Source organism: Centropristis striata, chromosome 11, assembly GCF_030273125.1.
Source record: "Centropristis striata isolate RG_2023a ecotype Rhode Island chromosome 11, C.striata_1.0, whole genome shotgun sequence".
Taxonomy (NCBI): domain Eukaryota; kingdom Metazoa; phylum Chordata; class Actinopteri; order Perciformes; family Serranidae; genus Centropristis; species Centropristis striata.
In genome coordinates, this window is record NC_081527.1 from 9,614,904 (window position 1) to 9,631,982 (window position 17,079).

At 37.6% G+C, this 17,079-nt stretch overlaps 1 protein-coding gene across 2 annotated transcripts in view; it reads right to left on the reverse strand.

Annotated features, from left to right (window-relative positions):
- The window catches only part of LOC131980796 (probable G-protein coupled receptor 158), a 98,275-nt gene that overhangs the window by 52,907 nt on the left and 28,289 nt on the right, over positions 1-17,079 (reverse strand). For both annotated transcript variants that reach the window (XM_059345099.1, XM_059345098.1), the window contains exon 3: positions 2,902-3,004. In XM_059345099.1, coding sequence (XP_059201082.1) covers positions 2,902-3,004 — 103 coding nt within the window. The remainder of the gene's footprint in view (positions 1-2,901; positions 3,005-17,079) is intronic.

Genomic DNA, 17,079 nt, shown 5'->3' on the forward strand with positions numbered 1-17,079 from the left:
GCCGCGAATATGTGCTGTGAAACGCGAGTCGCGACACCTACCTATGTGACGTAATGGGTGGTACTGACAACCTATTCTGTTGTTTAGGTTGGAGAACTTGTTGAGCGGCCTCAATCATCCATCCATCTATCTATCTATCTATCTATCTATCTATCTATCTATCTATCTATCTATCTATCTATCTATCTATCTATCTATCTATCTATCTATCTATCTATCTATCCATCCATCCATCCATCCATCCATCCATCCATCCATCCATCCATCCATCCATCCATCCATCCATCCATTCATCAATCTGATCAAATGTCATGTTTCATGAAGTTCTATTGCACATTTCAGAATAATTTATTGTTATTGCCGGCTGTGTTTTCTCCCTCCATCCTTTCCCCACTTTGATATCTGTCCTTTTGGCCTGTTGCTAGGGAACAATACAAAATCTGTTTCCAGTCTGGTCTGTTTTCTGGGATGCACAAGGAATAACAGACAGGTTCCAGGGGGAGAAATCAGGGTCGCCAGCTTCTGCGACCCAATCTGAACTGCAGTGATTTTTAATGACGGGGTCTGCATGGGGTTTGGAGTCGTTTGACTACAGGCCTCATCACGCTGCATTACAATAAAGCTCCAGCTTAGCATATCATCTCCCTCGGGGTGCTGTATTGTTGCAGTCAGGGATGAAAACCACCGCGGTTGCTTGATTATCTCGCTCATCAGGGCCAAGCTTTGTGCCCGAGGACACTGCAGCGCTTTCAGTCAATGTGTCAGAATACAGGCATTCAAATCCAAAGCACGAGCAGGGAGGTAAAGTTGAGGATATACTTGAAAATCGCAAGGGTGAGAGGAGAAACATGAGTGGAGAAAAGGTCCAAAGCCAAGTTGTGTGTACATGGTTTGATTTTTAAGTTTCCAGCCCATATTCATTGGGTCTGTCACACCTGAATAAAAGTAGGCAAAGATAGCACAACATATCAACAGGCTATTCAATAAACCGCTCCCTCTTACCAGGATCGTAGTAGCCGACCACAGTGAGCTTAAGATATCTTCACACAGAGAGGCATGCATGGGGCTTTCATAAGATTGATAATTAGTATATTAGCATATTTTTGGCCTTAAAAAAATAAAAATGTGAAAGTGTTAAGGAATGGATTAAACAGTGTGTTTATCCTCAGTAATTCCCAACTTTTTCTTAAGACGCTCCCCTGGTGTTGCAAAGTTGGCAACTTTTCAGACCCCCTTAGCAACTTTATTGATGAAAAGTAAGTAGCAAGAAATGTAGGAATTAAGACAATACAATCATGAAAAAATATGAGGCTATTGTAATTCATTCCCATGGATGTTGCTTGGAGTAATTACTGTCTGCTGCTCTTCTGCCACGTGCGTTCATTCAACATTCACATATTTTTGGTGAACATGGGCATTGTTAAACTTTGCAGCAGTTAACAATGCTGTGATTGACAGCACCTGGCATGTCACAGTTGTCTGATCCCCCGTCCCTCTCATACTTTCCCCCTGTAAAATAATGACCGTTCTGGTTCTGGTTTATCGAGTGACCTTGTTAACTGGTGACTCAGCTGCTCGTACTGAGTGACGACAGCTGTGGAAAACACAAGTAGAACATGTAAGGGTCATTTGTCTCCATTATCAACAGCCACCATTAATTATTACAGGAAACCACTGGTACTTTCATCTTAAAGTCACCAGGTAACAGGGTCACTCTTACATGTTTATGCTAATTGAATCTGCTAGATTTGGAAAGTCCTAACGTCAGACACATCAGCAATGAATATGACATTATAACACATCGAGTTGAAGCATTAAAAAACAAAAGAAGTGAGTGTGAAGTAGTTCATATTAATCTGTGGGAACTGAACAGCCATCTAATGCAATGTTAATGGCACGTGGACCTAACTCAAGGGTTATGTTTGAACATATGTTTGCAGAAATGTTACGTTACAATGTCAACATTTTATTATATTATATTGTATTATTTGAGTTGAGTTGAGTTGATTGTGGACATCAGTGGTTATCCGAATAATGTTAGCTAACATGTGTCTGTCACCTGTTAGCTAACAGGTGACAGACACATTTGCATTGTTCAATATTTTTACAAGATTGAACAATTTTTAATATTTTATATTTAAACTGAAAACTTGAGATGAACACAGACAAATAATTTAAGTCATCATGTGCGAAGTCAAGTCTCAAGTCATTTATTTTCTGTCTAGTCAAATTGCAAGTCATCAAAACATTGACTTGGGTTGACTTGTGTCCACATCTCTGATTATGTTATGTGCTCATATAAATTGCCTGCATCATTCCAAATAACAAAAGCCATGTTCACTGGCTTTTATTCACTTCTGGGTAAAATCAAGAGTCATTGTATTAAAAATTACTAAGAAGTTGAATCTGCCCATAATGTGCTGTGAGAGAACAGAAAGCTTGAGAGGAAAGTAAGAGGAAGTAAGGGTCGTGGTGCCTAGTAAAAAGTCAATTAAAGTGTCACTAATCCTTTATTGAAGTTTATTCCTCCACGTGTTCTCTTTCTACCACTGTGTTCACAGCCACCTTATAATCCAACAGGTCTGTGATTCAGAAACCACCTGTGGCTCCGACTGGAGCTCAGAATAGAAACATAGTAGACATTTATACAATACGATCAGTCAAAAATCCTTTGACTGAAGTCTGAGGTTTCATAACCTCACAGGCCCCAGGATACCCATTCAAAGACATAACAAGAATTTCAAACAAAATGTGTGGCTGTCAGCTGGAAAAGATGAGGGGGGGAGTTTGTTTTTGTTTTTTTCATGAATCCCAAAAGCCTGCTTCTGAAAAATTTAAAGTTTTGATCTGACAGCTTGCTGCAATGTGTATTTTGATATCACAGAGGGATTTGTAACCTACTTTTATAGCCATTGAGCGCCACTCGACTCGGATGGTAGAATCCTCTCCTGCACTGGCACTTGTACTTGTCCAACACAAATCCGTGGCCGCCGATGGGAGTGCACTGCAGAGACAGACAGGTGGATATTAATAAAATAGATATCACCTATTACAAGAATATCACAGGAGTTATTTGCACGGAGGCAAACGTGAAAAGCTGAAGAGGAAATTATGTGAACAACAGGATGAAGGGGGATGACTCAGCTAACACAGCTTTGTTTTGCTTTTTGAATCCAAAAAACAAGTGGGAGTAAAATGATGAGAATCTTTCTGGTAGTGAGGATTTCAGAAGCAGAATGAAGAATCACAGGACAAAGCAACAACACAATCTTCTTCTTCTAAATCGCCTGTAATATAAAAGTAATATTTAGTTGATAATGATAGTAAATTGAATATGTGAGGAAGTATTCTTTCAGCTCCTGGGAATGGTTTATTTAACAGGCCAAATATGAGAAAACACTCACTGTAGATTAATCAAAAACAATTGTTAGTAGCAGCTCTGCAGTAACAAAGACAGCCAATTATATCATCCTGAAATGAAAATGAACCACAGTGGAGTAAACATGAGGTCAGAGTTATAGTCGCTGCAGAGATATAAACATAAGTGATTGTGTTGATTGTTCTCATTACACCTTCATTAATATTTGTAGTGTTTCTGGCTCCGCGGTATGATTCAAAATGCCTCTTCAGTACATATGATTTGCATTTGCAGGAAAATATTAACAATATCTGGATGACTCAATGGACCCAACAGTGAGATAACAACAATTTATGAATAAAAAAATATGATATATGAATGAAAAAGGTATTCCAAGATGTTGAAAAAGATGGAATTATGGCTTGTGGATACACGGTTCCAAATGTCAAATAACAGACTTTAAATAGCACAGAGTGGTACACCAGTTTCTTTTTTAGGTGTTCATAAGTTTGGCTGTTCAGGGTGACATTTGCTGGATTTCTGGATCAATAAGGTAGAAGTGTGAATGTTAAGACAGTGGAAGAGTTTGCTTAATATGTCAGAAGTTAGAGTCAATAAAAAAATAAAATATTCTCAGGAATAAATCACACAATTCTTCCCGAGCTGCAGAGGTTCGTGCTGTTTTTTTTAAGGAGGCTGAATTACAGCGTATGAATAGTAATGATTAATCATGCAGCATGAACACAAGACAGTTACTAGATTTAAAGAAAAATGATCATACGATGTCGTACACTTCACATGAGGTTCACTTATTTCGAGTCAAATAATTCTATTTATGGGATTAAATCAAATAAAATTGAGATGAATAGAGTATGAGAACTTAATGTAACTATAGCTAATATATGTAAGCTAATTTACATTAATGAAGTTCATTCTCTGTATTTTAAATGTGTTTTTTGTTCCGATTATAAATTTCTATCCAACTTAAATCATTTTGATATTTATGATAATAATAGTAATTCTAATGTTATAGCACATTCATCAAAAAGTTTAGTTGCACAGTTTAGAACAGGAAAACACTTTTCTTCTGTATTTTCCTTATTATTATGAATTACTAATGCCTATAGGGTGCCACAGGAATGAGTTCTTTAACCGGGAAGTAAGTTAGCATTTTAGCGCCCTGTCGCTAACCTCTCAAACTTAATGAGGAATTTGAACGTGTTCTTGGTTACATGCCTTAAATAAGGTCTGTGGTTAACACAAGCTGAAGAGATGTTCACGTTTTTTTTTTTTTTGGTAGTCATAAAATACGTTAGCAGATACCTCCACTTGTGAATTTTGGAGTTTTTACGTGTCCTTAAAAAGGCGGTTGCTAACAAGTGGCTAAATGAGACTACAGTGGTTGTTGGGGACATTAAACATCATCAAGCTGGACACAGACGGGAACTCACTCACTTGTGTTCTTCAGAACTCTTGCAAACTCTTGTATATTGTAGATTAGGTTAATAAACAGTCTGTGGCCTACAGGTTAGGAATCGGGCTTGTAACAGGAGAATCGCTCATTCGAATCCCAGCACTGACAGGCCAAGGACTGAAGTTGAATTTCCCAATTGTTTTGATTAATAAAGTAATTCATCTTAATCTTAAACAATTTATTAGGCTTCAGATACGCTAGCTTGTCAAAACAGCTGGTTAGCAGTGTAGTTAGCTATAGCATAATGTTAGCTTTTTACTTCAGTCGGCTGCATTAACGCTTCAAACATCATAAAAGTGATAATTTTGTTTGCTCTCTATACTTAATGTAATGTTTATAAAGAGATTTTCTTTGGTGCATGGACAATGACAGAAAGGAATGGTTATTTAATTTTAATGCTTGGCTTCTTTTATATCTTAAGGTTGAAAAAACACCATGATGTTTATATTTGTTTAGTATTATGTGCTACTGTGGTTTTTGGTCTCTATTTTTTCTATTAAATTGTCCTGTTAGCCTCTTTGGGGTGGGCATATTATTCATGCATAACACAATGATAATAAAATCAATCAATCAATATAATTTAAAACACACAAAGGCTTCAGTGTTTTATGGAGTTGTTATCCATCACTGGACTCAAACAATCTGAATATTATGCAGCATTATTATGAGTTAAGTACAGTTCCTGTGTGTCTCACTGCCGGCTGATGATTGCGCTGCTCGTCGGGCTCACTGCAGCGGTCTCAGTTAATGAACTTGTTTCAATCATGTTACTGAGTCTCCTACATGGTCTACATGCTCCTCTGCAGCGTGCAGCAGAAGACGCCCCAGTTATAAACATGCGTGGTGTCGAGGGAAATCACAGGGCTTTGCCAAGTAACAGGGAAACTAATTAATATCTAAATTAAGAATTAAGGGTTGTTTGCAGAATTTACGCTCGTCTGCAGAATTCCAGCTTGCATTGATAACAGTGGGGGCTTCATGGGCTTACACACCATCTGGAGCGAAAACACACTGAGTGACACTTGCACACAGTGAGGAGTCTGTACAGTCATGTGAATGCACACAGCCCTGCACTAAAATAAAGCATGAATGTTCATAAATAGTGCATGACATTGCATGCTTACAGTAAAAACAGTACTTCCTCTGGGAGAACAGCGGGACTTTATTTATACTTCATGAATCAGTGACGGCCGCTGATAGACTCTTTTTATTTTTCTGATATTCAAAGAAGAGCCCATGTGAAGAGAATATTTTAAAAAGTACGCTTTCTTGCTTTCTCCCTGAGAGTTATATATAAAAAAATTGTACTGTGTGGAGCTATAAATGTGCAACCAAGAGGCAATTAGCTTAGCGTAGCATAAAGACTTTTAGTCTTTAGACAGCTAGCTTGGTTTTCAGTTAAGTTTAAAAATAGCCATTAAACCACATTTGTTAGAACTCTGAACTCCCAAGAAGTGTTGTGCTCACATTTTACTCCCCCCTGCCTTGTTTTTCAATGTATAATGTGCTTCTATTACATTTTAGAAGTAAATATTGTATTTTTGACTTCACTAAATTTAGCAAATAGCTTTAGTTACTTTTCAGGTCAAGATTTAACATAAAATATATGCGAGTGCGAATCGGTTGGGATGAGAGTCAGCACCTCCAAGTCTGAGGTCATGGTTCTCTGCCGGAAAATGGTGGACTGCCCCCTCTGGGTGTGGAGAGAGGTACTGCCTCAAGCAAAGGAGTATTTTGGGGTCTTGTTCATAAGTGAGGGTAGAACGGAGCCTGAGATGGACAGGCGGATTGGTGCGGCGTCAGCAGTGATGTGGGCGTTGTATCGGACCGTCGTGGTGAAGAAGAAGCTGAGCCTGAAGGCAAAGCTCTCGATTTACCGGTCCATCTACTTTCTTCTAGCTGACTTCCTAACAATAGCACTTGCCTTCAGCTGAAGTTTCCCTGTGAAGCAGTGTCTCATGGCGTCCAATCTTAAAACCCAACCAAATCTTGAAACTTCTTAGATGATCCTTTTGTTGCAAGTCTTTCTTGTACGTCCAATGTACAATTGGTGGGGCGACCTCATAGTCTCAAGCACTGAAACTATAGTTGTTTGTTTCCTTTTTCAGGTCATGAGCTCTGAGTAGTGACCGAAAGAACGAGATCGCAGATACAAGCGGCTTAAATGAGTTTCCTCCGTAGGGTGGCTGGGCTCAGCCTTAGAGATACGGTGAGGAGCTCAGACATCCGGAGGGAGCTCGGAGTAGAGCCGCTGCTCCTTCGCGTCAAAAGGAGCCAGCTGAGGTGGTTTGGGCATCTGGTAAGGATCCTCCCGGGCGCCTCCCTTAGAGGTGTTATGGGCACGTCCAACTGGTAGGAGGCCCCGGGGAAGACCCAGAACACGGTGGAGGGATTACATCTCTCTCCTGGCCTAGGAACGCCTCGGGGTCCCCCAGGAGGAGCTGGACGTTGTTGCTGGGGAGAGGGACGCCTGGAATGCTCTGCTTAGCCTGCTGCCCCCGCGACACGGCCCCTGATAAGCGGAGGAAAATGGATTGATGGATGGATTTGTAGAAAAAGCTCTGCTGCAAATAAAAAAGTCACCAAGTTGAATTTTTTAAATAGTCGTTATTATATTTCTGAGAATTTCTTGCTTTTAGTGCCACTAAAGCGATGGCAGGAAGTTACAGACAGAGAAAAAGAGATTCACTGAAGGTCCCTAGTCAGACTTGCTGTGGGTCATGGTTGGCATCTTACATAAGCCCTTAACCCTGCTAAACTGATTCTGACCATAAAATATCCCCAGCAGCCACACCAAATCTCCACTTCTGCTAACAGCGTGATATAAAAAAACTGATTTTGCAATAAATTCCCCACAGAACCATGTTATATAATCATAATTCCATTTATATATATGAAGGAGACAGCTGTGAACATTTAAAAACATAAATCCAATACAAAACACATTTGAGTTTTTCAGCGGTACTCTTCTTTAACTCCACGTCATTTTTAATAAGATTAATTTTTCCGTCTTTATTTTGCTCAAGCAGAAGAGTTCATGCTAAAGCTTCCTGCTAAACTTCTGCACAGATCAGTTGTTTTTCAAAGCTGACAAACAGCCCCAAATCTCCAAACTGGGAAGCAGCAGCAGGAGGGATGAGCTGCAGACAGTGTAAACGTCTGAACCGGAGTTGACACAGTAAACACGTACAGTAAATCATTGCTCCAGTGTTGCACCAGTGAAGACAGGCAGGCCTGGGAGTTACATGCATGTTTCCACTTTTTCGATGAAAGAATCTGAGCTTCACACCGCGGGGACTTCACCTAACAATTTTTAATGAGGTATGTGAAACGTGAACAGAGTCAGTTGGGGATCCTTGAAGCTATTTTGGGTTTAGCTGTTAAAAGAAATATTGAACAACCAAAAACCAGGAGGATGTTTGTACAATGTACAAAATATCTGTGACAGCTCAACTGTGTTGTATCAACAGCTGAAAATCTTTTCTGAACTTTTCTGCCTCTTTATGATCAGGTGTCTTATGAAGGTCAGCGTCCTGATTAGTTTGTACCGTCACATAAAGCTGCTGTACAGTATTCCTTTTGATAAGAAATAGATTCCTCCCACCATAACAATAAAGCAATAGCTGATATGTTAGAACATTTTAGAGAATGGTTTTGAAATATTTGTTCAGTTGGTTACTTTCAAAACATATTCCACTACCGAGTACAGAATAAATGCCCTAACATGTTATTTATAGGGTTGGGCGATATGGGCAAACAAAAATCTTACGATAACGATAACGATAACGATAATCTTAACAGTATCTTTAATTGTGACCCCCCCCCCCCCCCCCAAAAAAAAAAAGACTGATAAAAATTAAAAATAAAAAAACTGTTAAAATTCTTCTTTCTTACCAAGACAACTATGGATGAACACAATGTTTCAGAACAACAGCTCTTGTTTATTTTCTTTAACTGAAGCATTAAAGAGACTCCCAGTTGAACTTCATTGTAGAGACATTGAATGGGTAAACATTCAGGTTCTCTCTCCTGAGGTAAATTGTGCAGCATACAAGCATGAGAAAATAAGTGGCACATTATCATTTCTCAATATTGGTGAAACTGTGACTTTCATACACCTCTCCTCCACCGTCTATGCGCCTTTTGCTTGTTTTCTTTCTGAGATATTATAAATACTCGATAATGTAAAATTGCACATCGCCAAAACACGCTAAAACGATATTATCATACACAACATATATATCAGCCACTTCTAGTTATTTGTTACATATATAATTAATAATATTGTAGCTAGGTGTTCCATTAGATTACTCAAATGATTTAACATTTTCTCAATACTTTGGATTATTTTTTGGAATACCTCAAAATTGTCTTGCTGAGCTTGTTTGTCAGGGTCTTTTATTTCCATGCCAGAAACACACTCCTGACTGAGTCCTGGCTGTCTTTCTTCTGCCATTGTCGTGTGGCAGGTGCACTGCATGTGCACAAATTGTTGCCAAAATATGGGAAATGTGTGCTTCATGTTAGTTTTGGAACATGAAAACAAAAGGCCCTTGGAGTGTTCAGACCTTTACCAAGGCCCAGCCCTATCCCAAAATGTTAGCAAAGATGAAAATAAATTTGTGTTTCTGCTCCAGGATTCAGATCTGCTTCAACATCTAAGAGTTGCTGCTTGGCCCAGTAGCTGTTCTGCAATCCTGTTAACAAACCGAACTGAAAACATAATAAGTAATACTTTAAGTAATCGATTTTGAAATACAATAACTGCATTCATAATATCACAAATTTAAACTGTACCAGAATACAGTTGCTCATGTTTTAAATATGCATCCTGTTTTGTTTTGTAACTTCCAAACTGTGCTATTTATTGTGATTTTTAATTATTTTATTTGCCTTAAGACATTTACCTAAATTGAAGAAGAAGAAGAAGAAGAAGAAGAAGAAGAAGAAGAACCTCTTTCTGCTATCGGGGTCTTCTCTCAAATTTGTTCGATTCGCAACCTCTTTTTGTTGTTTTTTTCTCGCGTGCAATCTGGACTTCTCCTGTTTACTGACGGATTAGTCTACAGCAATACATTAAAATGTTTATGCAATTTTGTTTATTCGCTCTAAACAAGTTGATGGAAACGTCCCTAATTTGAATTTTCTTGTGACATTTCAAAATTTTGCTTCAAATTCGCTTAGATTTTAATGGAAACATGGCTAATGTTAACATGCTAATATTTAGCAGGTCATATGTAGCATGTTCCACTCTTTTAGCACTAAACACAAAGCACGGGTTCTCATGTTGACACTAGAGAAAAAGTCACAGTATAGTCAAAATCAGTATGATACATCCTCTGACGACCACGACTGGCAATTCATTGAATAGTTGCTGAAATATTTCAGTCTGGACCAAAGTGGTGGATCAACAGATGGACAGATTTTTTTTTACCAACACTGCTATACTGTAGGTTGGCTAAAAATAGTTCTGCAATAGATAAGAGTGTCTCATTCTTTGTCCCTAAAAGAGGCACAGAAGATTCAATATACTTATGGTAATAGAGTGGATTCACACATTGTGTAGGTGACTTCTCTCTCCACAGAAGTCATGAATAGAATTTAAAGAGTAAAATTCCAAATTTCTTCAAACACTGCCGGGAGTGTATGATCCGAAGAAAGCCGGGCTTGCAGGTTGATAAATGCTGCTGACCTGAGTTCAAATGAGTCACAGTTTTGGGTTTCTTAGCTTAAATATAAAAACAATTACAGTAAGTATGTAATGCTACTTCAGCCGAATATGTCATTTCCTTGCAATCTTTTTTATTTGTTAAAGTAAATCACAATTTGTACACAAAATATTCAGATTAAACAATCATGAAAACCAAACCAAGCTGCAGCTGGTCTGCTGCTGAAGCTAATCTGTAGATGTGTTTGTTTATTTGTGTGCATTCTTTCTCAGGAGATAAGCATACCTGTGAAATTAAAGCCTACGAAATTCAGAAGGGGGGAAGTGATTTGAGCTACAGCCGCATCATTTTTCATCCCTCTAAACGAGAAGGAATCTGGGTCTGCGCCAGGATGTTTCTACCTCTCAGAGTGGAGGAGCAGGTGGCGAGCTGAGGACTCAGCCTCCCCGAGGGCCAAAAACAGTTGGAGACCAACTTTGAAACTTTCAACATCTGCTGAGCAGAAAAGATAGATAGATAGATAGATAGATAGATAGATAGATAGATAGATAGATAGATAGATAGATAGATAGATAGATAGATAGATAGATAGATAGATAGATAGATAGATAGATAGATAGATAGATAGATAGATAGATAGATAGATAGATAGATAGATAGATAGATAGATAGATAGATAGATGCATACATATAATGCCCAAATTCTGCAAATTGAGGAACTTCCCAACAACAACCTGGCATACACACTCTCTCACGTTAATGCAGATATAAACCTACACCAGCAGCATTTCTTATGAACTTTCTGCTTACTGCAAAGAAAGTGGAGACTCATTAAGATAAGACATACCCGGGGACACTGAGGTGGGCAAGGATGAAATACGATGCTTATTTTAGACCGTTATTTGCTCTGTGCATCCAAATCGCTGCATTTATTAAACCTGTCTGTTGAAACCTTTTTGCTTCCCAGGTGTATATTAAAGCACAGCAAATAAGAGCATTAAATAAAGAAGTACCCATGACTTAATGTCCCCACGAATTTAAACCCTGTATGAGAGGAGTAACGATGTTTGTTGGAGGTAACCAAGCATTCTTTGAGGGGTTTGTTTCCCCTCTAATACTAAGAAAAAACAATCTGTCTGCCAAATTACAGCAGGAAATATGTTAAATTCATCCTCCTCTATGAACCCGGTCGACAGATGTTTGTTTCCTTGTAATTTCCCTATTTATTCAGGCTGTTTTCATGAACAGTTTGTATTGTATTATATGCTAGGAAAAGTTATGGAATCTGTGGCTTTCCTACAAAAATGTGTCCGGTGACCTATATAAAAGCCACAGTGGGTGGATCCAACAAACTCTGGTTTGGCATGGAAGTGTTTTTAAAAAAAACCTTTACATTGTTCTTTTTTTCCTAATCTTGACCAAGTATTTTTTAAACCAAACAAATATTTCAGAATGTTGTTTCAGAAAATTCATTAATTTGTTTAGAACAGTTATCGTCGAGCTTAAAACAGCAAAAGATATATTTTCTATCTAATTAAGTCAGTCCTGGTGAGCAATTGAAGGAAAAAGTAAAAAAAGCAGAAAAAAGTGGGACCTGTGTTTCAGTTTAACGAGTGACCCTGTTAACTAGTGAATGAGCCAAGTGTGCAGTGGTTGCTCATAATGACAGCAGCTGTTAAAATCACAAACAGCAAATATAAGTGTCTTCTTAAATGCCTCCAATTTCACTTTAATCTATTCTATAAACAAACTCATGTGTGTTATCTACTGCAACAATTTACACAAGTTGTTACGAACTTCCACAGATGCATTAAGATGAAAGTCACCAGTTAACAGGGTCACTTGTAAAACTGAAGCACCAGTCGCTATACATACAAGGTTTATTTCAGTCTTTAAGTAGAAACATTAAATTAGTAGATAAGGCCATAACCAAATATTTCAGGTAGCTGTTAATACTGTACATTGCACTCTATTCTTTATGGCATTGGTGCAAAATTGGCACACAATCCAAACAGAAAAGATCTATTATCCTTCCAGCTCAAAAATTCATGAAATCAGTATCAATATTGGTCTAAAAAATCCCTTATCAGTCGAGCCCTAATGTTGTCCATCAATGACGGGTTACATTTTCATACATAGAGTCATGGAAAAAATTATTAGACCATCCTTGTTTTCTTCAATTTCTTGTTCATTTTAATGCCTGGTACAACTAAAGGTACATTTATTTGGACAAATATAATGATAACAACAAAAATAGCTCATAAGAGTTTAATTCATGGTTTTGGTTATTATCAAGAAACCCATGGAAATTGGCTTGATATCAGCTCTTAAATTAATATCTTGTGAGCTATTTTTGTTGTTATCATTATATTTTTCCAAACAAATGTGCCTTTGGTTGTAACAGGCATTGGAATGAAGAAGAAATTGAAGAAAACAAGGGTGGTGTAATAATTTGTTCCATGACTGTACATATCATACAATTGTGGGCAATGCACTTCAAAACTCTGGGTGATGTCTCTCATTTGGACCCCCAAATGTCAAAACCATAGTTACATCCCTGGAAGTCTCCAAACCACCATTACTTGAGCCCATATATCTTTCAGAACTAGTTCAAGTACGGATCCCATGAGTATAATACAGAAAACATGCATGTCACACAGGAGATTGACAAGCACCATCAAAAGTAGATTAATGTCACCCAGTACTGCCTCACCAGCTCTCCGCTCCATATGTCGTCTATCACCAGTGCTGCTTTCTCCAGCACAATTATACACACTCATGCAGCAAGACACACACACACACACATCTAAAGGCAGGGGGTTTAGCGGTGCCAAGGCCAGCCTCGCTTTTCCTCAGCCACCATGAAAGGGCTATGAAACGGTCGTTTGACGCGTCTCAGTTTGATGGATCACCTTCATCAGACCGCAGGCTGAAAGTGAGAGTAAGTATTTTATAATTGCACCTCACTTTGGATGCAGTGGGGGCTTCTAATTCCACTCTTTTTTAACACTTGGCTGACAGGGTTCAAGGTTGCATTGTCAATCCCAGAAAGTGCAAAAGACTTATCTTTTAAGAAGGACAGCCTGAGGAGAGGATGGTTTATTACAGAGCTAAGACCTGATCCCTGCTTTTTCTCAGACCTTGTATAGTTTATCAATGTCACTTGATCATTAAAATTCTCATTTTAAGGGGGAGGATACCCTGGCATAGTTTAATAATGTGGTTATAAAAGAAATGTTTATGCATTACAACAATGTCCCTATCTATAAGAGTCAGAAATATAGTATTATGCCAATGCTTTTTCACATTTTGCATGCCGATAAGACCAAGCCAAACAATGAAAATAATTACTTTTGTTCACACAATCAATAGATTTTCTCAGCTGTCAGCGTCTGGTGTTTCGTACCATCATAAAACAATATGGATACTGATCGATCAGATCCATTTGGTGTCGCAATACAGTGTCCTCTTTCGAATACAAAATAAAGATTATAAAGACAATGAACAGAAAGACAAAATCTGGGGAAGTAGCAGCACTATAGCACTAGTAAAGGTGGTAGTAGTAGCCTGTAAAAAAGGGGTAAAAGTATAGAGAACCAGGGTGTCACAGGTACAGGTACATATTAACTGACCTTTAAATCTATATTAAAGGCTGTGTATCACATACATTAGCACATGGATACTCTGTTCAGTCCAATCATGAATGGTTGCATTGAATGAATATTTGTGTCGGAAAAACCTGATTTTCATAAATGTCATAAAATGAGCAATAACCACAATATTTAACCCTCTATGGTATGGTGTTGACCTCAGGCAACAGACCCATTTTTGGCCTGTCTAATTTCTACAATGCATGTTTTTGAGTGATGTAATACTTTAAAAAAGAGGGAAGAGTGTAGGGAACCAATAGCAATGCTTTAATATGTCACATGACCTCCAGGAGGTCATATTGAAACCCTTTTTTGCAGACTTTTCACACAAAAAATTACTTTGTCACTATGTCATTTCCTGGCCCTTTTCCATCTGGAAAAAAATATTCCTACCAATAGGTGAATAATTATCATTTTTGATAGTTTCATACACTTGGACTGTTCAATACAATCATTTCAATGGGTAGCTGGTTCAATGGTACCATGTTTCCTCCAGGCAACATTCAGACAAGAAACCGGTTAAAAAGGCTGCTTTTATAATGTTATTCAATTTAAAATATTATGTATTGTACCCTGCTGCAGCGACTGAATTGTTTAAAACATGTTTATTAAATAAATTATGTTAAAATTAATTTAAAAAAGTTTCTTTTCTACTTGTGCACCGTTATGGTACAATGTTGCCTACAGGCAAAAAACACCAAAAACTTAAAAAAAAAAATAATAATAATAATAATAATTCCTTCAGATTATGTATATTTAGTCTATTTTAAGACAAAAAAACCCCACTCCAAACATATTTTTCCTAACTGGCATCATAATGCGTACCATATAGGGTTAAGGGTGTAGTAGAACTAAAATCCCCCGGCACATAAATGAGCTATTCTTGGTAGTAGCTACTACAACCATTGTTTCATGGGGAAAATCTGCTTCTATGTCATTTATGAAATTATGAATTTTTTAGACATATATTGTATTATATTATATATTATATACGTATTTTCTCAACATTGTATTTTGACTTTTTTTCTCAAACATATTAATGATTTATTTTTTCTCCTACCTAGCCCTAATCCTCTTCCGTATTACAAACAACCTGTAAAACAATGGCAATCTCATCTCGCCATACACTGTTACTATTTTTTTGTGAAAGCAGCAAGATTTCTAGCCAGCTATGCATTAAAATTCTTAGGGCCGCCTACAAAGCTTGATTGTTTTTTTTATTTTGCCCACTGGAGGAAAATAAAATTGATTCATGAACAAATGAGGAATGTGGGAAGTAATTCAAAGATGTGGAACCAAGCTAGGTGAAAATTGTATGACTGCATTTGCATGGCACAAAAACAGTCAAGTAGCTGCATTGCATTATGGTCTAATGAGGTAGTTTTCACTTTTAGTATGGATTTCTCATTGCATAGTAAAAGAATGTCACTGTAAAGTGTTTTGTCTAGAAATAAGTCATTGCTTTTTGATTCCAAAGGGCAGACTAATGCTTAAATTATACTCTTTATGTTTTAATTGTCCTGCAATTTAAGTCATTTGTGGCTAAGCTGTGAATATCTCCACTTTCTGCAGGATTAATACATACTACAAATTGAACCCAGCTGTTTTAGAGACAGTGTTGTCGAATGACTTTCCCCTTGAGAAAAGTTTGGGAACTTATCTTTAAACTGACTACATAAAATACTAATAATTAAAATAATAACCACAGCTCTCCTTTTCCAAAAACTCAAGATATTGCAAGTTTTTCAGATCAATATATACCAAATATGCATTTTTATCTTTAAGTATATGTATATTCCAAATTCCATTCCTAAAGCTTTCAGTGAATATTTCCATGTCAACTCACAATAACATAAGTATAATACTAGACAACTGACAAGATTTCACCTCCTCACTATCATACTACCCTCGGTCAATTGTCCTTAAAATACAGAGGTACAAAACTCTGGAATGATCAATTTAATAGTTCAATACTTTGTCCCAATGTCAAGGAAGGATCCTCAAACGGCTGGATTTGAAGGACACTACGTCATCGACATCCGCCGAAGGACTGTCCCAACGTCCAGGATCCTCCAGAGGACAGAGTCCTTCTTCTGCACAAATTCCAAGGATGCATGTGTGTATCCTCCGTGCTCTCCGACTACCCATAAAGCATTGCGCACACCAGTCTACCGGGAGATTTAAAAATGGCATAGAAACAGCAATGCAAGCGGCGCAATATACATTTAAATATATAAGTATTTTCAGTTTACACTGAAAGTTATCACATAACTTACAAAACTTGTGTTCAAAGTCAAGCAAAACATATGCACAAACAAATGCCAGAATATTAAGCTAAAGATAATAAATGTCATCTTGATACATTGCCATTTAAGTGAATTAATGCCGTCACAGTTGCTAAAGTTATTGTTAATTCATTTCTATGCGTCAGATGATGTTGTACTATGCGCAAAGTATATTTAGCTATGCCATTCAGAAAATTATAAAAAAATGTATTGTGTTAACAGGGACAGACAGTCCGCTATAATCCTTTATTGTTATTTATAAATAACTGTTTTGAAACTGCAGCGCTGAATTTAAGCAGGACGTCCAATTACACAATGAAGCACACTTGCGCACTATGAAGGCTGCTCCATTTGTGCAGCATTACAGTGAAAGGAAGAACTGTGGCCTCGTCTCTGGAGGACTCGACTCTAAAGGAAGGATCCCACCAAGGAAGGATCCTTGACTTTGGGATATAGCCAGTTTTCCTCTCTTAACTCATACAAGAGCAGTTTAGTGGCTCTGATTGCTCAGGTCACTAAGTAGAACACACACTCATACACAGGCACGTATGCACACACATACACACACACATTTCTACACTTTTGTTTTATTTTACTTTTAATATTATTATAATTTTGCATTATTTTTATGTGTAATTGTTTT